This window comes from Dermacentor variabilis, chromosome 8 (assembly GCF_050947875.1).
Source record: "Dermacentor variabilis isolate Ectoservices chromosome 8, ASM5094787v1, whole genome shotgun sequence".
In the NCBI taxonomy this organism is placed as follows: Eukaryota; Metazoa; Arthropoda; class Arachnida; order Ixodida; family Ixodidae; genus Dermacentor; species Dermacentor variabilis.
In genome coordinates this window covers 39,614,194-39,638,667 of record NC_134575.1, presented here as the reverse complement: position 1 = coordinate 39,638,667, position 24,474 = coordinate 39,614,194, and the positions used below count along the sequence as shown (strand labels likewise).

The 24,474-nt window shown below is 47.4% G+C and overlaps 2 protein-coding genes and 2 non-coding genes across 4 annotated transcripts; 1 reads left to right on the top strand and 3 right to left on the bottom strand.

Annotated features, from left to right (window-relative positions):
* The first annotated feature begins 19 nt into the window (after window positions 1-19).
* On the top strand, window positions 20-17,726 carry Blm (Bloom syndrome helicase). The gene is made up of 7 exons (XM_075701939.1): window positions 20-1,862; window positions 2,029-2,670; window positions 5,062-5,358; window positions 6,452-6,634; window positions 10,112-10,261; window positions 13,361-13,729; window positions 16,115-17,726. Exons 1-7 carry the CDS (start codon window positions 144-146, stop codon window positions 16,571-16,573), a joined length of 3,819 nt encoding a protein of 1,272 aa, XP_075558054.1. The 5' UTR covers window positions 20-143; the 3' UTR covers window positions 16,574-17,726.
* Window positions 17,727-17,869: 143 nt separating this feature from the next.
* Window positions 17,870-20,596, bottom strand: aft (cap methyltransferase 2). The gene has a single exon (XM_075701940.1). It carries the CDS (start codon window positions 20,196-20,198, stop codon window positions 18,198-18,200), a length of 2,001 nt encoding a protein of 666 aa, XP_075558055.1. The 5' UTR covers window positions 20,199-20,596; the 3' UTR covers window positions 17,870-18,197.
* Window positions 20,597-22,712: 2,116 nt separating this feature from the next.
* LOC142591809 (U6 spliceosomal RNA) lies at window positions 22,713-22,811 on the bottom strand. The gene has a single exon (XR_012830540.1). It is a non-coding gene; the product is annotated as a U6 spliceosomal RNA (small nuclear RNA).
* A 14-nt stretch (window positions 22,812-22,825) lies between these two features.
* LOC142591807 (U6 spliceosomal RNA) lies at window positions 22,826-22,928 on the bottom strand. The gene has a single exon (XR_012830538.1). It is a non-coding gene; the product is annotated as a U6 spliceosomal RNA (small nuclear RNA).
* Window positions 22,929-24,474: the final 1,546 nt, after the last annotated feature.

The following is a 24,474-nucleotide window of genomic DNA, read 5'->3' as shown; positions in this document are numbered from 1 at the left end:
CGTTGTTTGGCGGGCACGCCTGGTGAACTAAACTACGGCGGTTCTAACATGTCAGCTGTGAATTAACTTGTGCACGCGTCGTTATAAAAGTTTTGTTTGTGGTGTGACTTGAAATACATAATGCTCGCGATTGTCTCGCGGAAATGTCTACGAGTTTGCCGGAGAATAACCTAGAAGATTGCAAGCGACGGTTTCAAGAACTCCGCGCCAAGTCGGTCGCCAGCGGAAAGTCGGCGACCACCGCTGCGAAAAGCGCCGGATTCAGCTTCTACGACCTTCGAAAGTTGGTCGAACTCGTCGCGGAGTGCGTGACACCTTACGAGAATCCGTCGTCGCGTAACTTCAAGGCGAGTCCCTCCAAGCGACCGGCTTCGAGTGCGAGTCACAATGACTTGCGGCACGACGAGGTCGTCAGCCGCGGCGGCGATTCGGCGGCACACGAGTTCAAGCCCCCGCGATGCGCTGCCCTGGGCAGCAGCGTCGTCGCCCGAAAGAATGCGGGACAGTCGCCCCGTAAGCAGCGACCCAACGGTGCTTTCAAGTCTCCCAGTAAGGTTTCCGACGTGTTGCAGCAGTCGGAGGTGCAGCAGGTTTCGGAGACCCAGTTCCCGCCGAGCAGTCCCGAGTTCAACTGGTCCGACGCCGACGAACCCGAGTTCATCCACATTCCGTCCCAATCTACACCCCCGGAAGACCGGACGACGGAAAACGGCGTTCGGAACGCCGACTGGGACGACGACGACGACGTCTTTGTTCCCCCAGCGCGACGCTCGCCGTCTACGCTTGCCTTGAAGAGGACGTCCCCGAGCAAATCGCGACTGTCAACTACAGCAACCTGTCTGCTCTCGCCCAGCGGCAAGCTCGAAGCCTCCGAACTTCGGGAAATCGAACGAAGCGCGTTGCTGTCCAAACCGAACTTCCAGGCCGGCTCGAGCGACGCGCGTGCAGCGGCCTCGCTCCTGCAAGAGTACGACTACAAACTGTCGTCCCACATTTGCTCGGTCCTCGGCGAAGACAGGCAGCTTTCGAACGACGTGCTGTCGCTGCTCGATCTGCGCCAGAGGGTGTTCCGTCAGTTCCGGAAGGCATCCTGCAGCGGCGCCTCGCCGGTGAAGTCCAAGGCCAGCGCTGCGGCGACTTCGTTTGGCAGAGGTTCTCTGGGCAGTCGGTTGGAAAAGCCTCCGGCTAGCGACAGATCGTTCCCGGCCCTTTCCGCGAGCTTGGGAAACGTCAGTGACCTGTCGTCGAAGCCCGGAAATTCTTCCAGCGCGTTTTCCGACAGCCCTTCTTACGAAATGTCACTCTCTCACCGACTGAAAAGACTAGGCGAAGAATCCTTTCACAAACAGTCTTCTTTGTCAACGAGTCCGAAACTTCAGAATGCGCGATCGGCAGATTCGTCGCTCAAGAATGCTTCGCATTCGCCCTACTTTGGCTCAAAACCCTCGACGAGCAAGGCATCCATGGTCTCGGACACGGAGTTAATCCAGGACTTTGATGCCGAAGATGTGGACATTGGCATCGTTGAAGCACAAACACAGGTGCAGAAGGACTCTGGCAACAACACTGGCACAACGGGAAAATTTATTGGCCAGTATCGAAATGACGGTACATTGGCAAAGTTCAAAGGATTCGGGTTTCCTCACTCTGCTGAGCTGAGAGCAAAGTTTGCATCCGTGTTTGGCTTGAAGCTGTTTCGCCTGAACCAGCTGGAAGCCATCAACGCGGCGCTGTTAGGAGAGGATTGCTTCATACTAATGCCAACAGGAGGTGGAAAGAGCCTCTGCTACCAGCTTCCTGCGGTCATGAGCGATGGTGTGACCATCGTCATATCCCCACTAAAGTCTCTCATTCAAGATCAGGTCAGTGGTTGTTGAGGCGTGCTCAGTTTGTTTTTGGTGGTTGAAAGTTCAGTGGCTTCGAACTGAATTTAAAGCTATGGTGTGAACCAAAAATGCTCAGATTTGCTTGAACAATTTGCAACTATGAGTTATTGCGAGTTTACCTTCTCTCCGTCATTGCTTTCAGGTCCAAAAACTGACATCGCTCGACGTGCCGGCAAACCACCTGTCCGGCGAAAGCGACAATGCCAGCGTGTATGCTGACCTGAGGTCGCTGCAGCCCCAGCTGCGGTTGCTCTACGTCACGCCCGAGAAGGTCAGTGCCAGCACTCGCTTGCTCGAAGCTCTGCAACGACTGCACGCCAACAAACACCTGACGAGGTTCGTCATTGACGAGGCCCACTGTGTCAGCCAATGGGGACACGATTTCCGTCCCGACTACAAGCGGCTGAGCGTGCTGCGTGAGAAGTTCCCCGGTGTTCCCATGATGGCTCTGACTGCGACTGCGACGCCTCGGGTCCGCATGGACATTCTCCACCAGCTTGGAATGCGGGACCCCAAGTGGTTCCTGCAGAGCTTCAACCGTCCGAATCTCTGCTACGAGGTCTGTCCCAAGACGGGTAAGTCGGTTGTCAATGACATCGTCGAGGTCATCAAGAAGAAGTTCAAGCGCCAGAGCGGCATTGTCTACTGCTTCTCGCGAAAGGAGTGTGACCAGCTCGCGAACGATCTCTGCGAGGAAGGGATTGCGTCTGTGCCGTACCATGCAGGGCTCGCCGACAACAAGCGAAACGATGTCCAGCGTCAGTGGATTGATGACAAGGTTCAGGTAAATTTGGTTTCGTCAGAGCCCTTTTTACAGTGGCATGCATAATTTGTAATCTCTCCTCTCTGTGTTTAATTGTAATTCATTTGATGGTCATGTCTGCATTGTTAGAGTGTGATGCGTGTGAAGCATGTGCACAGATGCGATCTGTTGTTCAGAACATATGCAGCAGAGCCTGCATTGTTGTTCTGAGCTTGCCTTTCATTTTTCTTTGTCTAATGCTTTTCGAGTGTTTAGGAGCCATTTAATGATTGACTGGATTTGTGACTGAGGCCTATCGTGTGTGCCATGTGCAAGTTCATCATGCGGAAACAAAGCCTTCTATAATTTTTCAGTGCCTGTCCAATGACTCCAAAACAAGGGGCCACTATAGGGCACAGGGGTTCTTTGGGCAGAGTTAGGGTAATTTCCAGTTTCTTTCATCGCTCGTCATGTTCACGTAATATGGAGCAGGCATGGAGCAACACCAGTGCCTGCCAGAAGTTGTTCTTGCTCTAACAATGATAGGCATAAAATATCTGGGAATGTGATGATGGGAAGTACCACACAGTAGACCACTGGCTAGCATGCATTGCAGAGTGACTGGGCCGGCATTGTAAATATATAAGAGGCTGTGGCCACCCGTGGTCATTCTGTGTTCCATTCTCATGATTCGGCAACTCAAAAGCCGCACCGTAACTCAGAAGCTCGTTGGCAGAATCGGGTGCCACATTGCAACAAATGGCATCAGCCTAACATTGAAGTGGAATCAATTTATTGGATATCAAGGTAAAGTTGGGTGAACCCACTAAAAACCCGGGTAAAGGCCTGACGAAAGTTGATGCCCCCTACAAGAGGCATTGTCTTTGTGGTCACTTAAATGGGCGCAGACAGTGTTATGGCAAGAGCAAGAAGTGCATTTGAGTGTGCCAGTGGAAAAGGGAACACGAAGTCTTTTATTTAACATGTGCACTGCTACATCGGTCACCGATAGGTCATGACATTTATTCCTGCTTTGTGACTAGGCAGGACCTTCCTGTAGTGTGTAAGTTAAGTAATGTCTTTGCTGGAAATCAGTGGAGAGGGAAAATTCTTGTTGCTTGTGATTTGATGCAACATCATACATGGTGCCATCTCTGTGCATGTTTAGGAAGTTTCAAAGGATCACAACTTCTTCACATCTTGGTGGGTCATTGGTAGGTCACGACACACCAGAGGCATGGGACAAGTGGTGGGTCATCAGGCACTGGAATCGGGACTTAAGTGCGGCAGCAGTGAACATGCTTAGCATTCGTTACTGGCAGTAGCATGAACTGTGACCCGGCTTGTTAATAATTTTTTAAGCAGCTCTTCTGTCGCAATTTTCTCATTTGTACGGATTTCTTGTGAAGTCCCAATTTAGGGCAGTTGGTGCATACCTGGGTGAAGAAGTGGCACTTTGGAACAAGACACATAGCAGACAACTAAAGAGAATTATTATGTGTTCACTGTTGTTGTGTTATATTAAGAAGAGGCGTTAGCTTGGAGCCAACTCCGATTTCTATATTCAAACACATCTAACACGCAACGGTGCTCTCATTAGAATATTTCTCTACCGATTTTAATTAGGTATGTCATATTTAAGAAAGCTGGATTACACAGAATGTAGGATCCTAGACTGAATTTTCATCAAAGGTCTCATATTTGTTACAAAAAGCACAGAAAGTCAGTAAGTAAAAAAGAAAATTGAAGCATGAACTACAAAACTCTAAAACTGCGTCTGCTAGAGCACATGAAGCTGACATAGTTGATGTATGAGTTTACAAGTTACATGAAATTGGTACAAAGTTCACGGAGGTGTCGTGAAAGCCCTGCTCGCAAATTAGTAAGCTATATTTCAGGATGGTGTATAATACATCAATTTTGTATGTTTTCAATGTCTAAATGGGTGCTGCTTACGCAATTGGGATAACATCGTTTATTGCTCCGAGTTGCAAACTTGATGTCTAAAGTTTTCTTTATTTTTTTTATTTTGTGATATTTAACACTTTTTTGTTCAAAACAGTGACAGCCTAAATAAAATATCTGCTTCTCCGCAGTTGGTAGATGTTGGAATTCTCTCTAAAATGCTACAAACCTCATCAAATTTGGTGCAGTGGATGCCGAACAAAATGGTTTCGCCCTTTCCACGTGTCTAGATAGGAACTGTTTCTTTCTTCACCTAAGCAGTTCTTTTATTCGTGTGCTAAAGCAAGGACAGAAGTTACCTCGAATGCAACTCGTGTGTTCCATTTCACATTAGCCCTCCCCGTGTACAAGCGTCGCTGTCCGAAACACCTGCAAATGACTCCTCTGTGATTGTTGGAAGCGGACTACAAATAAAGAATTTGGTCTCTCTTCGTGCTCGAACCAACGCCATCGGAACCCACGTTGCAGGTCGTGTGCGCCACCATCGCCTTTGGCATGGGGGTCGACAAACCGGACGTCCGGTTCGTCATCCACCACACGCTGCCCAAGTCCATCGAGGGCTACTACCAGGAGTCCGGCCGTGCGGGGCGGGACGGCCAGCGTGCCTCCTGCCTCCTCTACTACAACTTCCACGACATGCACCGCATCCGCTCCATGATCGACAAGGATGCCGCAGCCAATGCGTCGGCCAAGCAGACGCACATTGCTAACCTGTGGCACATGGTCAACTTCTGCGAGAACCGCACCGACTGCCGAAGGGCGCAGGTGTGTGTGTTGGTTAGGTTGAGCGCATGTGTCTTCTGCACCTTATGGAGCTTGTGAAATTCGGTTTTACAGTGAAGCTGTTTAGGAGAGTTGTGCAGCCATTTTTGTGTGGAAAAGGCCGGCATGTAGCCGCGTGCTCAGCACCAATCGGCCGTGCAACTTGTGTCGGAGTCACGAATTTTCGCTTTGGAAACATAATTATCAATTATTACAAAATTACCTTGCATACACCTTGCACGAATAGACAGCATCTTTCTTGCGTGCTTTTTCTTAGCCAGTAATCTGCCTTTTCTGCTTCTTACATTGTGTTTTACCGGCTTCGTGCTTGAGGTCAGCAAGGAGTTTGTACAGCTGTGGTGGCAAAAAGCGGTTGTTTGACCAGGGTGTCGGTGAGAATGCACAGGTGGTGTCGGTGATGAACCATCACTAAGAACATCCAGCAAATAGACCCTATGTACCTCTGATGAAGGCTGTGAAAATTTGCAGATATGGCTTCGCCATCTTTGATGTGTCAGTCGCTCAGATGGGCATACATCTGTGATGTATATTTTTGTAGATGCTGCATGCATGCTTCTAAAAAAAGAGACACTCGATAGAGTCATTAGTTTGTCGAGTTGGTGAAACGTGGCAACATAAAGAATGCAAAAAAGATATACGGGCCAACAACTGCTGCAGTTGCAACTAAATTTATACAGAAAAGAAATATCTATATAGCGTGTATACACCGCTGCATTGTTGTTTGATGGGAAACAGGAAATCTGGGGTGGCTGCTGGACTGGTCGCAAAGGGACCTGCTTCCGCTTGGGGAATGTTTGTTGTGTTTGTCGGCTCTGACAATTCTCAGGAGGACACAGAGTCGTGGTGTGCTCATTTTGCTGCTGAATTGAGGTCCCGTTGATTTTTACCTTTCCATCCCCCTGGCATTCCATACAGGCTGCACCCTAGCATGTACTGCTCAATGAAGTTTCTGGCTCACAAGCCTAGACATTATGCAGAAATCGTGGGACGCGTCATTCTCTGTCATTTGTTTTTTTCTTGTCTGAAGTTTGAGCCAGTTAACCATGTTTACCTTGAGCACATCTTGCCTTCGCAGGTTCTGCATTACTTCGGGGAGAATTTTGACCGACAGTTTTGCAGGCAGAACCGCCGTTTTGCCTGTGACAACTGCCTGGCGGAGACGCGCTGGGTCACGACAGATGTCACAGAGGACGCGCGAGAAGTGGCTCGATGTGTGGAAACCTTGAACGAGAGACATGTCAATGTCACAGTGAATCAGGTATGAATGTAGAAATGTGCTTCTGCTGTTCATTAATTTCTTCGTTTCCTTTATTTCATCCATTTATTTCAGAAGTACACTTCATAAATCACAAGTACAGTACAATTATACAACCAAAAGTCTAGAAAGTATTAAAGTTCTTGCTTTTGAGGTCCCAAAGTAACAGATAGTTTTTGCTATAGTGTAAGATGAGTTTTTTAATGTTTTACCGTGCAAAACGGCAGCCAGAAATACATGCTATATCACATAGTGTCAGATGCATCATGCAACAGTACGTAATTTGGCTAGAACTTGATGACCAAGAAGGTAATTTAGACTTATTCAACCTGCCACATAGTTTCCTTCCTTGCAACGATACAGAAATCTTTATTCTTATTGAATGTTTTCATTTGTGCTCTCAGGTATAACCCTGTAATATAACACGAACAATCAAGATGCATACCTAAAAGCTTAATTCTAACTAATGCCAACTGTAAGGAACAAACACTGAAGGCCCTGGAAGGAAGGCACATTAGGCACAGCCATAAATCTCCAGCAATACCTGCTCAAAAATTGAAACGGCGCTTAAGGCATGTTCAGGTTAATATGATGGAGGCTGTACCTTACGTATATTTGCCATCTTGCCTGCCATGGTACTTGCCGTGACATATTGGGCATCTGCATAGAAATACCTGCATAATCTGGCTACGTGACTGGACTAAGTGGGTGCAGGTTGCTTGGCTGCAATTCTCTGCAACATCATCGGGTCTTCAAGATTGCCTGTGTGCTTCATTCTACCTCAAAGAACTAGCTAGCTGGAGAAGGGAACTCGATTTCAGAGGGCATGTGAAAGTGCAACAGGTTTTTTTATGCAGCGGTGTCAGCAATAACTGTAGCAGATAAGTCTGTGGATGCAACTCCGTTGTGACATTTGTGTGTTCCTGTGACTACTGCCTATGTTCTATATGTAGCCAAACGAATTGGACAACGACTGACTCCAAAAAAAAGTACAGCTGATCGATATTTAGAAATTTATTGTTGGGAAGGGCAGTTGGGAGCTTGGCTGCTACTGTTACAGAGCAATGATTTGTGCAGCATTTGGTACAAGGGCATGGACAATTTGATATGACAAAGAGGTGTCGTTAATGGTCATTGGTTATGAACACACTTTGGTGTGTTGTGGTGCATGCTGACATAACCCTGTTAAACTGTGTGGGCTGTTTGACTGAAAACAATATTAGCGTCGTCATCCTGCTGTCACCTAAGTTGTCTCACTCAGCCTCGGATGACGTTTCTTGTTTCTCCGACTACGTACGGTTAAGGCTAAAAGAGGGCGCCTTCTTTGATGCTATTGAGATGATACAGGCAGACTTGCGCTTCGGTCTTGTTGCCGAGTGTGACCTACAGGACACATTCTACCTAAAGCAGCTACGGGGGCCATGATATTTAGTTAACCATCCGAAAGGTTGAATCAGCAACAGGTGGCAAAATGAAAGAACTCAAATCTTTTTCAAGTTCAATAAAGAGATCCTAAAGAAAAAAAATGTTTGACCTTGATAGACAGTGCCATGTAATTGCCACGTGATGCCGTTCTGAACTGACAAAGCGGACTGCGGAATATGGGTGTGTGACATGTCACAAAACAAGTGGGAGCAGATGGCTTTACTGTGAAAGATACGTCAACCGCAAAAACAAAATTGCACTAAGGCAGCTTCATGCCTGGAGAAGCAGTAGTGCTGCCTGCTAATTTTCTTGTGTTTTCAAGCTTTTAGTAATCGCTGCGTACATAAGGGGGCACCTGGGAGGGCGGGGGGACCCGCCGTGGTTGCTCAGTGGCTATGGTGACATAAAGAAAATGTCAAAACACACTACCGGTTCATTTGGCAGTATGTTTGCCAGTCTTACACTCCCCCGAATCAAACGCCTGCCCTCTTTATCTGCATCTGAAGTAGAATATTAACGTAGAAATTACATTAAAGCTTTTGAACAAGGTAGAAAGCGAATGCGTGGCTGATTTTTTTTTGCAAATATGTGCTGCACAATGGCGGCCGGTTTCTTAAAGTCAGTTTAGCCGCAATACACTGTTGTTTAGCGGTAAAGCCTGCTACGAATGCTGCGAAGGTGGTTTGGGTTTCGTATTCATAAATTACACCGCGCAGGCAGCTTTCGGCCAAATTTCCCTGAAAAAAAATTTCACGCGTTAAAATGGCATAAATGCCGTAATCGGACATTGTGAACTACAGTTACTGCTTGAAAATCTTCCTTGGTCAGGCCGAAAATAGGTGTTTTCGACAGGAGAGGTGACGTGTGTCCAACGCATTCGCTGTCTTCTAAGCTTCGCCGAGGCAGGCAATGCCACTAAAAGGGTTGCTACTGGGGTCAGCACAGGCGTCATGCATGTGTGTGCTGACTGGCCAAATTCGAATTATCTGGTGAAGGTCAGTTTTAGGATTGAAATAATGAACGTTTGGGTCTGTAGAAATGCATGGATACTGACCGGGACCTTTGGTCTGGCTCGAATTAATGGAAGTCTACTGCAGTTGATCAAGAAACGGTGAGCTTTTATTTTTTGATTATTCTAGAATTTGCACTCGTAGAGCAAGAACATTCTAATTACTAGTGGACTCGTGGCTCTCTTTCAGAGGTGAAGCATGTGCAAGTACTAGTTAGGAGGCTGCGATGGCTGCCACTCCGGCATTATTATTTTAAAATCTCCTTGTGTCAGACTTAACCTGAACAATCAAAGTCCACGTCTAGCAGCTTAATTCTAACAAACATAGGCTGTAAGCAGCAGACAGAAGGCTTTTTGAAGGAAGATGTATTAAGCTAGCGGCTTTAATGCATACCAACCAGAGTCACTTGTGGCGTGCTTGGGTTAAGTGTGTGGTGTCTCAATCGTGCTCTTGGGACATAGGAACGACAACACAGTTGAGCAAACAATCACAAGGGCACTTATTATGCCTTTTATACAGTAAGGTCAGCTGGCTGAATTACTACGAATGGAACGTGCCGATGGGCATGCGAGAATTCAAGGAAATCCAGCTCACCGTCACAGGACATCGAGTGAATGTTTGCCCCCATGCTGGACACCAGACGCTTTCGAAGGATTGTGTTTGTCCGTCCCGGTGCCCCAGCCTGAAGCCTCGCGAGACTGTCTTACAGAACGGGCCTACAGGCACGCGACAGGTGTTCGCACACTCAGGCGACACCAAGCCAAAGATGTAGAGGCTACTTTCCCTTTTGCGTAGAGGCTACTTCCCCTTTTGCATACAGTAACCCTGGCGTTAGGTGGCGTTGGCAGCGCAACGCTCATGCCATCTCTCATGCTGTTGTGCAACTACACCTACCGCCTGTGATGCTAAAGTGAGTGGCAAAGCCAGATTACATCAGACGCGAGAGGCATGCGGGGAAAACGTTATCGCGGGATGCGTGAGAGTCGAGCGTCCCCACAAGTGTAATGGAGGCTGTACATCGTTTCCCGTTGTACTTTTTGTGCAGCTTGTGGACATCTTCAAGGGTGCAGGGAACAAGAAGATGAAACTCCAGAAGCTGGATGCCCTTCCGCTCCATGGCCGGGGAAAGAGCTACCAACGTAACGATGCCAACCGGTTGGTCCGCCGACTGGTCCTCGATGGCTACCTTAAGGAGGTGCTTGTCTCTCATTTTGTCTTCCTTTGCTGTCATTCCCGCGATGCAATATTGTACTGTTGGGCATCAATATAGCGAACATGTACATTGCAAATTATCTATCTGATCTAACAAAGTAAACCAAAATCTTGGTTGGCTGTTATTTTAGTTGGCCTTTAACTGAAAAAGCAAGATTTGAGACAATAGCTATTGCAGTGAAGAACATGGTCCAGCTCCATTATAACAGAGTTGCGTTCGGCACAAAAGTGCCTTCATTGTATCTTCAGTTATCTGTTTGGTTTAATTTGTGTGCCTTATTATTTCTACATTTCCCTTAAACATTACTGTTACTTCCCCTTTGCTTTGTCTGTCTTCATTGTTTGATTCTTCATACGGTTAGAAAAAATTAAGCCCCTTGGATCTCATTATTCTCCTTTGTTATTCTTGATAATCACTGAAACATATTAAGTTTACTTCTTTATATTCAATAATTTGTTATCTCAGTGTTCATTATATTTAAGTTTGGCTCCATTTTTCTGCTTGCAGCAGCTCAATATATTTATTGTGGTAGCAAAAATCTAACATACGCTACAAGAGAAACTTGATGGGGCACGTTCTGGATGTGCCCTTGCCTCTTGGCCCGCAGCTTTGGCTTGCCTGGCCTGCAGTCGGCAAGTTAGTGTGCCGATCCTGTGTGATCGCATCGAGCGCATGGCTGCGTATCAACGGCAGTGCCTGTTTATTGTAATTTAGCATTGCTCGTGTGACAGCGCCAACGAGGCGAGCTTGTCAAACGACGAGAATGGCAGAAGTGACATCAATGACTGTATAAGTGTGCGTTCATGGTTTGCTGCTTATGGTTGTCTATTCTGGCCAGAAGTCTGAGAATAGCTTGAGGTTTCCGTGAATCGCCATAAGCCTGTCTTTTGCAAGGCCCACAGCCTGTGCAAAAAAGTCGGGGAAACAGAAGCGCGGGCCTTACACAAGTAAAGGCTTGCTAATTTTGTGTTGGTTGCGAGCTCATTATAACGAGGTTCAGCTTTATTGAGTAGTTGTCCAGTATCTTTCAACAAGTGTCACTGAGGGCACAATGATATGTAGACGGAATATCATTAATGTGCTAATGAAATGCTAAGCAAAGGTACTATTAGAATTGTGTTGAAAGAGTTTTGTTTAAGAAAGCTAGTACTATTATTGAGAGAGATACAACTTGGCATGGGACAGTTCCGTTCGGTCACGGAGTGCACTATTGACTGAGTTCATTGCAGAGGTAGCGTTGGGCACATTCTGAAAAGGCTGGCGTTTAGTTAAATTTTTTATATTTTTAATGATTGCTGGCTGAGCTGATAACTCAGTTGTCTTCACTCATTCATTTACCTACATATTGCTGTGCACCGTTGTTTTAACCTTTTCCTGGTATTTGCTTTTGCCACATTAACAATGTTACCAAGTTACCTGTTACCTGTTACCAAGTTGTTGCTCAGTGCAGGGTGCGCATAAAATTAGCAGCATCATTCAAGTTTTTGAATTATGTTGCTAATTTTATGCCGAAGAAGATGTCTCTGATCGGGCCGCGCGTTTATCACACAGTGTTGTAGGTGCTTGAATTTGTTCGAGAACCATTCGTCAATCTGGAATGTACAGTGAGATGTATAAATATTAGGGGTGTTCACATACCGAGTAGTAGATATACAATCAAATATCATATCGAATCAAGGAAGAAGAAAGCCGAATATATAATCGAATAGAGGAACATTTTTCACAAAATTTAATGATTACAAATTTTGTGCAAGAAGATATTGTGCTGCAAATGCTCGGGAGTCTCCTAGCATTGCATAGCAAGAATGTAGCAAGCTATCAGTAACTTAGGTACGTGGAAATCAAGTTACATGGTAAGGTCTACTCAGTTATTAAAGAGAACACCAAATTAGTATGCCAGCACTAATCACAACTCAGTTTTAGTAGACGAAGACCGGGAAAATATTTTTTTAACAATAGAATTTCTGTTCAACAGAATCAAGTGCTCTTTTTTTTTCTTTGAAACTAATGAATTTGTGACGTTCTGTTGTGCTGAACACCAGTGAGGTTCTCTCAGCTTTTAATAGTGGGCCTGTGTTTCGTGGCAATAATTTATTTATTGCATAGAAAGTTTTGCTGTCCAGTGTTTCTCCAAAAAAATACAGAAGAGCGATGCCAACTTTACAGCAGGCTGGTTATCGTAATGCCAGTCTGCACGGCCGACGAAAGGACCGTGCATCATGCGACTCGATCACTGCTCCACACGTAAGCGGCACTGACGGTAAAGAGTAGGTGCCGTCGGTGCCTTATTGTCAGGTTCGATGTGATGTCATGTCATGTCAGGTTCGATGTGGTGTTCGATGTCAGAGATTCTGAAATCTGGAGGGCCCCAGCAAGTTCGTGCAGCGCTTATGTAGAAGGAATATCATTAATGTGCAAATGAAATGCTAAGTAAAGGTATTCCCCTCCTCGTTCATCCGCTGTGCATGCAAATGCATGCAACCAAGTCATGCCACTTTCATGCCTGCAGTGTAAATACATAGCTATAGTCTTGCAATGGGTTGCTCGAAGCTACAAAAAGAGGCTGATGTGCGTCTACAAACAGCGTCGGGAATGAGAGACTGCCGTACGCAGTGGAACAAAGATGGCGAACGTGTACAACTTTGTTTCCATCTCGTGTGCTCGCTCTCGTTTGGAAGGCCAATGGTCGGCTTTCTCAGTGTCGCGCAGCTGCTGCAAACAGATCTGCGTCGATCTGCGGCGGCACACGTGACATGTGGCACCGCGCCAGTTTCTGCACCGAATGTATTGAATATTCAAAGAAAAAGGGGGTGGAGCACACCCAGTGTGTCCCCTCTGCCTACGCCACTCCTGGCCGTGCTACCGAATGTGACCACAGCAGCATAGTTGTAAAAAGCGAAGCGTGATTGAAGTTTCAGTTAATTAAAGCATCGGTTGATCAATGGCACCGCTCGGTTGTATTTTGTGTCCACAATCACTGCAGCGATAATGATGAGAAGGAAAACTGAAAAAAAAAAAAAAACTGCTGATGCTAGTACACGGTGATCCTGTTCTCCAAACACGATTTGATTAACCCCTTAGGTCATCACCATGAACTACCTCGAGATGGCCGTGTCCTACCTGCGGCCCGGCACCAAGCTACCCCAGCTTCTGTCCGGCTCGGCACGCGTGATGCTCTCTATTGAGAAGAAGTCGCGGCCTTCCGAGACGGCTTCGCGTGCCGAGGAAGCTGTAGCCGAGCCAAGCCGCCTCAATCCAGAGATTGTGAAGCTCACCGAGGCGTGCCACCTGGAGCTGGTGTCCATTGTCAAAGCGCTGGCGCTGGCCAAGAACACGCACTACAGCAACGTGATTCACATTGATGCACTGCACGGCATCGCTGAGAACCTACCGACGACTGCGGAGGCCATGTTGCAGGTCCCGCACATGACCAAGGCTCTGGTTGACAAGGTAGGCCTTCGAAAGGAGGTGTTGCTGGACAAGTTGGTGCTGGTTACTGTATATTCTTCTCTGTACAATCTGCGAAGAGCAGACATCGCACAATACGTACGATGCTTGTGTGTGTCATGTTCGCTGTGCAATGTCTGCTTTTCGGGTCGTACAAGGAATGTACAGTTAAGCAGTCCTCATTGAGTACTTGCATGTTGTGGCAAGTATACTTGCCACAACATGCAACATATTGAGGGAACTATGGTGCTAGTGGTCTATGGTTGCTGCGAGCATGGTCGTTGAGCATGGTCGTTTCACCAGTATAGAAATGATGCCTAGTGCGCAAATTTGTTTAAACTTCATCTCACTTCAAATGGCTTTGTGGCTTTGCAAATTAGAATTTCTATTCAATAACTACCTCATGAATACAACAGTTTGAAATAATCCTGCATGTGCGTAGAGTCTGATTGCCTTCTGCATCTAAAAATATTGAATTGCTTCAAAATTTAAGCTGATAAAGGTGAATAAAGCAAAGTAAGCAAACAACGCAAGAACGTTTGAAGCCATGAGCACGAAGATCCGACAAATCTTCAGACAGGATCAGTAGAATCTTGTTCAGACATTTTCGAAAAAGAATGCGAGAAAAGATGCGCCAACCGAGAAAACGTATAATCCAAAGTCACAAAAATGTTCATCAGACTCAACTGTAGTTAACATCTACATAAGGCGTAGCTTTGCGCGAAGCGTTTCAGCACGAGACGCCGAGCTGGTGGGGACCAAGCAGCCCGAGATGCACTTTGTAGTTTTCATGCGAAAATGAAATAGTGCTCATGGGCAGCACCAAAGTACGATGCGATCAGAGTGAAACACGACACTCACCTCGCGCCACCTGCAGCAGGGAATGGTGGCACTTGTAGTACGCTTACAGCGGCACTATGCCATGCGCACTGTAGGTGGAGACGTTTACTGCACTTGGGTTCGCGACGATAGCCGTGAATGCAACTTGTGATGACCCGCGAGCAGATTTGCTGGTAATGGAAGAGAAAACAGTGCATGCTGGCAATTTTATGACATGGGCGGTCTAGTACTGCGGGTAAGCTACCATGGCTAGTGCCCACCGCTCTTGATCGCACATGGCTCGCTCCTTTTCTTGTTCACATGGAGTCTAGCGGCCAGAAAACGTATTATACCGTCGCACTTTGGCGCTTTACCAAGCGTTGGTGTCGAAAGCTTGTGTTTTCCGGAAACTTATGAACCAATAAAGAAAGAAGTGCAACTGTAGTGGGTCATTTTTTGTGTTCCCGATCGCGAACCTTGGCGCTCGAAAATCGTACGAAACAGGATCACATCAACGAGGTTCTGCTGTACTAACCACCATTTCCATGCTGGATGATTGATGGCGGCACCTCAATTCCCTATAGTAATGTTAGTAGTGGGAAACTGTGCCTGCCACGTCCTAGCAAGCATCAAGTTTGCTACAGAAGTTGCTAGGGGGAAATCTGGCTCTAGTATCGGCAGGAGCTGCAAGTATCGCAGTTTACCCAGCATGAGTATGATGGTTATATAGTACGCGGATCTGCCTAAGTTCATATTCATGCCACATGGATGAGGTTAATGCCGTTAAAAGCGTAAGGCCTTATGTATATTGATGCCATTAGATTTGGGTCGCCACCATACGCGCATACTTAACACTGAACATTGCGATGGCAATAGCTGCAGTGAAACAGTTAAAGTGGCTTGCCAATTGTAATACAATAAAAAAATTATTTAGGGAGCAAGCGTTTAAGAAATGGCATGAAAAACATTAATAGGCGTATTTTATGTAGTTTACTTCATCCATGTTATTTTTGCACCCAGCCGCAAACTCTTTGAAGCCAAGCTTTCGATTCGTTCACGGTCTAGTGAGTTGTGATGGTTGTGAGAATGCACTATGCCATGAAAAAAAGAGCTCTCTTTAAAAGAAAGTGACGAATACATCATAATTGTTTTCACATTGGAAACGAGAGTACGCATTAGATTTTTTTTTAATGGCACAAGGGCCAGTTATGGCCAAAGTACGCATTTGATGGCCAAGTGGGTTACGCGTACGCACTGCGCTACAAATGGCATTAAGTTTTAATGCCACTAAGCATTTCCATGCGGCATCCCGCGAATGGCATAAAAATTTAAGGCAATAGCAAGTTATGTCATTTTCTGTGCCCGTGTGACAAAGGTTTTACTCACGTTCAGTTACTCATGTTCTCATGTCATGGGTGCTAGCTATTTCACGGTCTCTTTTACAGCCCTTTAGTGTGTTTTGGCTCAGATAGTGCATTTCGGATAACTAATTCAACTTAAAATGACGTTTTGCTGTGTCTACTCGACAACCATATTGAACCAATTTCCTGCGCCCCTTCTTCATTCTAGTACGGAGCCCAGCTGCTTGAGGTCACAGAACGCTATGCAGCCGAAAAGATGGTCATCGAGGCAGAGATGGCCGACGCCGAGAACGAAGCCCAAAGCGATTTCTTGCATCCGCAACCGCCATCGGACTTCACCACAAGTGCCTCGCCCAGCACGTCGCGAAAGCGCAAAACGTGGTCCGGAGGTGGCGGTGGTTCGCCGGGAAAGCGTGCTCGCACTTTCTACAGAAGGAAGACGGGTTTCGGTGCCAGGTCGCAGAACAAGTACGGACGGCAAGGAAAGCGAAAGACGGCCGGAAAGGGAGCTGGGAAGTCAACGGCCAAGGCGGCAGGAAGGTCGGCTGGGAGTTCGTCTTTTCAAGGCTCACTGAGCGGATTCGGAGCACTCGCCATGCCAAAGCCGATGTCGGGCGTCACGAAAAGCCGTTCGTTTCTTGCCAAGCCGCGTGTTGTAGAAATATAAGCCCTTGGTCGTTGGTATGGGAAGCTGCCACTGAAACTCTATGAGGCAAGCTACAAGTACCTCAACATTGTTTGTAAATACTATGGTATTGTTTTGTGTACATATCCGCAATTCTTGCTCTGTGTTTTTGTTGAAGTGTTTCTCTTTTTTGTACGAGGACCATTAGTGTGGTGTAGTTATGCATATTTAAGGACAAAGTTTAATAAATAACTCTTACAGCAAGAGTAGGTAATTTTTTGGTGAGACCAAAGCAGTGTGTTATGTGGTCAAAAGACTTGAGCAACTAATATTATCAAGAATTGTGTAGTTTTCTTTGCGGCGTGGGAATTAGCCCCGCATTGCTCCAAAACTGCCACTGCTTCGTCATCTTAAGCAATAACCATTTGTAACATACTGCCAGTGTTTTTAAAAGTTTTTAACCATGGCTTTTAAACGAGTCAACGTTGTTGCATTGCGTTTAACTGCAGCATTAAGAGGCAACCACACGCACAAGATGTTCAAGCGATGCGATGGGCAGACTCTGCCGCATCAGGGTGTGGGTCAACCACATGGACACAACATAAAAAAAAAAGTAGCGAAAATTTTTTAGTTACCTGATGAAGAACAGTTGTAGGCTCTTAAATAAAATTGCACATATGCCACTACACCAACGTTTCAAAAGGGCGTGCTAGGCCTAGCTTTAATATATTTCCATCGCCAGTGAAAAAATACTCAACATTGCTAACGTTACATGGTCTAGTGCTGCTGGTTCTCGTGTTGCATCTTGGGCTCAAATAAGTCTGGGTGACAAGTGTCACTTTCTGCAACAGGTCTGTGTAGGCCAAACTTGTTGCTTTTGGGAAGTTTGCTACTGAGCTAGTTGGTACATGAATGCATTTGAAAATTACATGCGTGTGGTTGAACCTTTGCTGCCTGCTGCACCCATAGAGTTTCCTACTGAAATTTCTAGAGGGTGCTCTAGTGCTGCATTTGTAACCCAATATCATCATCATCAATTGTTCAGCTACCATGAAGATGATCAATTTGTCTAATCTTCATGCTTGTGGCATCAAACGTTCTTGCTGCACTATTTTTCAAAATTTCGAAGTAATATTTTTCTAAGCACATGAATGCACCAAACTTCCCCACATATCAGTAATCATTGCAATTATTGTAAATATTTATGGCAATAGCTGAAAGTGATCAATCCTCAATACATACGATTGTTCACAGAGATTAGAACTGCTGCTTAGCTTCTACAATCCTGCTACGGATAAATTTGCAATCTTCACAGTGAAGTACTCCAAGATGCCCAGCGACGATTCTGTACACCATTTATTAACGACAAAAGGATGCACACCAATGACTTGTTTATATGTTCCCAGTGATGAGCTGCTATTAAAAAATTGTTAGGCCAGTTGGCTAAAACATTGCCACACTGCCTGATACATATTTTGTATGTCGTGTGTATGTTACTGGTACGAGCCGTATGTTCGACGTGTCCCGACAGGTACTACTACAGGGATGCTGTACACAATCGGTACAGCGCACATGTGACACACACACATCCTGTGCATTTAGTTCACAGGCACACACAAAAGCTCATACGCATATACCTAACTAGTCACAGGGCATTTGGCAACTGTCAAGCAGTGGCGAGGACAACAGACACGAACTCATGTAGTATGCTGTCGTTGATGGACCTGAGAAACTTGGTTAACTTTGTGTCGCACAGCATGGGCAAGGGAACGACCTCCAGTACCGTCGAAGCGGCATCAACTTCCACGGCCGTAATTCTCGCAAAGTACTCGAGCAGTGTATCTGCACAATCGAGGTCGACGTCCGAGAATGTCCACAGGGGCCATGTTCCCGGGACGTCTGAAAAGGTCACCGTCGCGGTCTTGAAGAGACTGGTGAGGAGATAGAGCACACCGGCCGAAAACCGGCTCAGCGTCTCTCGGAACCTGACCGACAGCTGGGTCCCGAACTCCAGCTGGGACACTGCATTTGCAATGTCCGCGGCCGACCTTGCATTGTCCTTGCCGCAATCCACAAGAGACACGTTTGAGGTATCCACTCTTTCGACCAGATCATTGGCAGCGTCGATGGAGTCAGAGAGCCCGAGCATAAGAGCCATGTCGAGTAATGCAGATGAGCAGAACTTGGAGAGACCCGGAACTTTCCCGTACCTCTGGCCGGTGCGGATCCAAGACGCTTGTGGAGCAATCCTGTCTGACAGCGCTCTGCGGAAGGTTGGTTTGTGGGAGACATTCGCGAGGGGTATGGTGTCGAGCATTTTCTGCAGTTCATCAACATGCTTCTTCCACCAGTCGCTGCGTCCATTTCGCTCACTAAAGCTAGCTACGTTCCAGCCGCGGCATCGTAAGAGGAATGCGCTTCCGCCCTGCAACAGAGGCAGGGGCGGCTGGTCGACATGTTTGCATTCGTAACGTTCGATGTAGAGCGAGGCCACCGTGTCCTTCACGCTCTGCAGTCTCAGACAGCTAGGTTGGTCCATGTCGTTTTGAAACCAGCGGATGTTCTCGCGGATGGTCCGCTCCTGGAGGTCCTTAAAGTATCGCGCGCACTTTTCGACCTGGCCCACGAAGCTGGCGGGCAGGTCTTCGACGCTGGACACGCAGAAGGCCCGTCTCTGCGCGACCAGTTTCGTCAGGGCAGCCACGTGATCGCCCGCGAGCGCCTCCTTGCGGAAGGACTTGCAGACGACGTACACCTCGGAGTTGCCGGGCTTGCTACACACGGGCTTCTTGACGTGCACCTGCCGAAAGACGCAGTTGAGCAGGTACAGCAGCGTGACGGAAGGCCGCTCGAAGAAGGTGAACATCTTCAGGACGAGGTGGCCGCCCTCGGCGAGCAGCTTGAGAGCAGCCACGACTTCCGCCGCGTGCAAAGGAGCCACGGTCGACTCCTGCTCGGCGGGGTCGTCCTGGCAGTCGACACTGCCGTCTGCCGTGACCAAGTGGAAGCCGTCGGCGTCGGCACCATCTCCTTCGGGGGAGAAGGTCTCGAGAAAGCGCTCGACCCTGAACTCGGGCGACATCACGTCCCCCGTCTGGTCCTGGCCGAAGTACCACCGGTCGAGTGTCATGAAGATGAGCCGGTCGTCGGTGACGGTCGACTTGAAGTCGTTGCCTTCGTAGTACGGGTTCAACGTGTTGGCGAACCACGTCCAGCTGTCGCTTCCGCCGCGGTCGTCCTCGTCGGCGTCAGCGGCCGCCGAGCGCAGGTAATGCTGCAGGGCGAGTATGAAAGCGCCGGGCGCCTCGCACAGGTGGAAGGAGCGCAGCGGGACGGGGCCCGCCAGGTCGTAGTCGTGGAGGAGCTGGAAGAACTTGCACCACGCCTGCGTGAGCAGCTCGGGCGCGGCGCTCTGGCGTACGCGGTTCATCACGTTTCCGGCACGATTGGTCCACGTCGTGTGCCGTCGCCAAGCTATGGGCTCCATGTCGTTCAGCAGGCTCTTGGTGGCGTTCAGGTTTCGCTTCTCCTGCTGCAGCACCGGCAGCGACCAGTTGGCGTCCGCGTCGGCGCAGACGCGGGTCGGGTCGGGCGGCCGCCATGCAGACGAAGCTTGGAAAGTGAACTGCCGGTAAAAGAGCTGATCGGCTTCTTCGTAGACGGACATTGCTCGCTCTTGGGGCGTCGAGCAGTTGGTGCTGACCGCGGCGCTGAGGGCTACATCGAAACCTTTAAAGCTTAGCGAAATGAAAGGACAGTTTCTGGCGACTTACGCGTCCTGCATCTCGTAGCTTTTCAACTTGTAAGCACGCCAGCAATGTACCGTAAACAGCTTTCCTTCCTCCATGACCGTAAACAAGCTCAGCCTTTTATCGATCCAGCCAAGCCGCATGCGGTAATGCTTGCATCGGAATATTAAACTGAAAGTATAGATTTTGTACTAATGCTTCTAGCTTAAGTCAGTGTGGTTAAAGTCAGCCTATTTATTGGTAAAGTTAACGTCTTCTCACAGAAGTTAAGAGGCCGCCAAATTTAGAAAAGCCGTGACTGGTGCTACCGGAGCACAGCAGACGAAAGGACGAGACGCACCTTTCCTATTCTGCCACCGTTACCTATACGTAACACTATCTTACTCTTACTACAGTGTTATAGTAGATTTTCTTCCTTCTATACACTGTATTCTTACATAGAACCCCTTACTTAACCTTTACTTTTCTTTCGTTTACTTTTCTCGTTTACGCTTTTGTCCAACACTTCCGGTTCCGTCATTAGGCGCGCGCAGTTTGAACGGGCGTATCTGCTGAGTTTCATTTCGTCCCTTTTCTCCCTTGTTCCTGCGCCGTACATAGTTCTACGATAACTTAGCACGTCTTTTTCTGCCACAAATGGCTCACTTGTAAGCCTTAAACTGTCGCGGTTGCTTAGTGGTTATGGGGTTTGGGCTGCTAAGCACGAGGTCGCTAGATGAAATCCCTGCCACGGCGGCCGCATTTTCATGCGGGCGAAATGCCGCAAAACATCCGTGGACTTAGATTTAGGTGCATGTTGAAGAACCCCAGGTGGTCCAAGTTATTTCGGATCACCCCCCCCCCCTCTACAGCGTGCCTCATAATCAGGGGGTGGTTTTGGCACGTAAAATCCCATATTAAAAAAAAAAAAAAATTGTAAGCCTTATATACCTCTTGATGAGAACAGGTTTAATTTTTGTTTCGATGGACATAACGAGCTCTCTCAAACGCGACCCCTCTACGTTGCATCAAAAACGTACTACCGAGCTATGCCTCCCTGAACACCGAACCAGGGGCTAAATTTAACTCCGATGGCGTCGCGCGCGTGACTACGGTGCCTCGATGTCCTCCTCACCCGTCGCTTCGTAGAGGTTGGGGACAACCGCCGCCATTCTCATGCCTGACCCGAGGGCGAGTAGGCTTATTATTTCATCTCGATGAGCTCTGGACGGATACTGCGACGTGAGCACTGTGCTGTTACTCCGGCCACCGAAGTGCCGTGCGCAGCGATCTCGAAGGCCATACTCGAAGGCCACTCGGAACGCTAGGCGAAATGCACGGGAAGACCGAAGTTATTTTCGCCGAACTGAATTCAGAGCGCCAATGGACGGCGTATACAGGGGAGTAGGAGCAGGACAGGTGTTGATGTATATCAGTACTGGACACCGTGAAATAATAATAATAATAATAATAATAATAATAATAATAATAATAATAATAATAATAATAATAATAATAATAATAATAATAATAATAATAATAATAATAATAATCGTCATCAGCCTGCTTTATGTTCACTGCAGGACGAAGGCCTCTCCCTGCGATCTCCAATTACTCCCGTCCTGCGCCAACCGATTCCAACTAGCGCCCGCGAATTTCCTAATTTCATCGCTCCACCTAGTCTTCTGTCGTCCTCGATTGCGTTTCCCTTCTCTTGGTACCCGTTCTGTAACCCTAATGGTCCTACGGTTATCTAACCGGCGCATTACGTGACCTGCCCGGCTCCATTTTTTTTCTCTTGATGTCAATTAGAATGTCGTCTGTACCCGTTTGCTCTCTGATCCAAACCGCTCTCTTTCTGTCTCTTAACGTTATGCCTAGCAATATTCGTTCCATCGCTCCTTGCGCGGTCCTTAACTCGTTCTCAAGCTTCTTTGTCAATCTCCAAGTCTCTGCCCCATGTGTCAGCACTGGTAAAATGCACTGATTCTACACCTTCCTTTTCAATGATAATGGTAAGCTTCAAGCCAGGAGCTGGCAATGTCTGCCGTATGCGATCCAACCCATTTTTATTCTGTGAATTTCCTTCTCATGATCAGGGTTCCCTGTGATTAATTGACCTAGATAAACATACTCGTTCACAGACTCTAGAGGCCGACTGGCGATCCTGAACACTTGTTCCTTTGCGCGACTATTTATCATTATCTTTGTCTTCTGCATGTTAGTCTTCAACCCCACTCTTACACTCTCTCCGTTAAGGTCCTCAGTCAGAATCAGAGAAATAATAATAATGTTTATATTTAGGAAAAGAGTGCATGCGGAGATCGGTCCTCGAAAAATTCGAGCACCAAGGAATTGCCAAAAGCAGATTAATGCCTCGTTACTTCCAGAGAATCTTTGAAGAAAAGAAAAAGGGATACTTTCATTGTGTGCTATTCCATTCGAAAGAAAAAAACAATGTGGAACGCTTCACGATTTTGCGTGTCATCCTTGCGCAGGGGCCATGCTTATCTTCTCTGTATCGTTCCAATTTTAGTATATGTACTTATTCCGTCTGAAAGAAAAAAAAAATGTGGAACGCTTCACGATTTTGCGTGTCATCCTTGCGCAGGGGCCATGCTAATCTTCTCTGTATCGTTCCAATTTTAGTATATGTACTTTGGAAGTACACCAAGGAGTTTTACGTTAAGCTATATATAGCCATGATTTCGGCGGTACCAAAGCAGCGGTGACAGTTCTTTAATATCTTAAGATTCGAGGCCACGACGGTTAATAAATCGCACAACGTGTTGCGTTTTACAGGTTTTAGGGCTCTTACCAATGACCTGCTATACTAACGACAGTTCATTTTTATGGATGCGACACTTATACCACATTATTTACCTGTGCAACGAGGGAACCCCCGACGGCCGCCCATTTCGGCGTCTCTGTTTGTGCCGCCCTCTCGTGAGCATCGCCTCAGTTAACACACATGCCGCGTAAATTCAAAGCGTGGCGCCAGAAGTTCACGCAGGAACTTATCTGTGAGTTGTCTCAAGTATGCGTTAGCATTGTGCCACCTGCTCTTCTCCACGCAGCCCGGTGTGTCATTATCAATATCATGAAACTTGATCCGACCAGTATAAACCCTTACAAACTTTACTGAACTTGATCCGGACCCCATCAACTTTGTATTCACCGTTGCGCTTACCGCTTACGGTGCGTTCTGCCGACACAAGTACCGATTCCACCTACGCTGCGGTATAGAATGCACCGCTTCCTTCTCTTTCCCCGCGTCCTTCTTGCCTACCGCATCCCAGAGCAGTGTGAAGGCGTCCTTCACGACGGCGCCTCTGAGGTCCGCCTGGCACTGATCCGACGGGCACGGACCTCCGCCTAGGACTTCGTATAGGAGGACCGGACCAGGGGTCCCGTTCCTTACTCCCCTTCCCTCTCAATAAACACGGTTTTATCGTCTTCCCGAATGATACCTCTGATAAAAAAAAAGCCCGATGGTTATTGTTCAAACGATTAAAGTGTCGGAGCCAACGGTCAGGCTTTCGGTGCGCAGGAAAATTTGACGTCATCCCCCAGTCACAGACGTAGGTCCTTCTATCGGACCTGCGCGACCCCAGTGGCCGTGTGGTTAAATGAATCGTGTCACACTTAATGTTGACGCGAGTTCCTATGCACCGGCATGCACGCCACTTTGCAACGGCAATGGACATATGCCCTCCGCATTTGACCTCAAGTTTTGCATCAGCCATGGAAGATTTCGTGTCTGTTTGTCTGCTTGAGCATGCTAATTCTTCCAGCTTACGGCAACGTCAACAAGAGTCATCTGTCGTCAAGTAATGCGCAATTCAAGTTTCAAATAATGCTGGGAATCCTACTTAGGCAGCGACAGTGCCCTGTAGTGTATGTACAGTCGCAATCTTTTTGAGCGCGAACACGGGAGCGCGTGGCTTTCGACACTACCACCGCCGTTAAGCGGTGCTTCACGATATCTGTGCGCATGCGCGGCGAGAGTAGCTTCCTTTCACGCGCATTACGTCATCGGAGCGCTCGCTTGTCGTCTGCTAGCGGTTTTTTTGTGTTTCCTCGGTGGTGACCAAATTATCACTGTAAGCAAAATCGAGATGTTTCCAGTTTAGAGGGTGTGTTCCTCATTCTTAGCGTTACGCTAGTTACCTGGAAATCGTTATCCAGTTTTCTTTTTCTTTTCTCTCCGGTTCT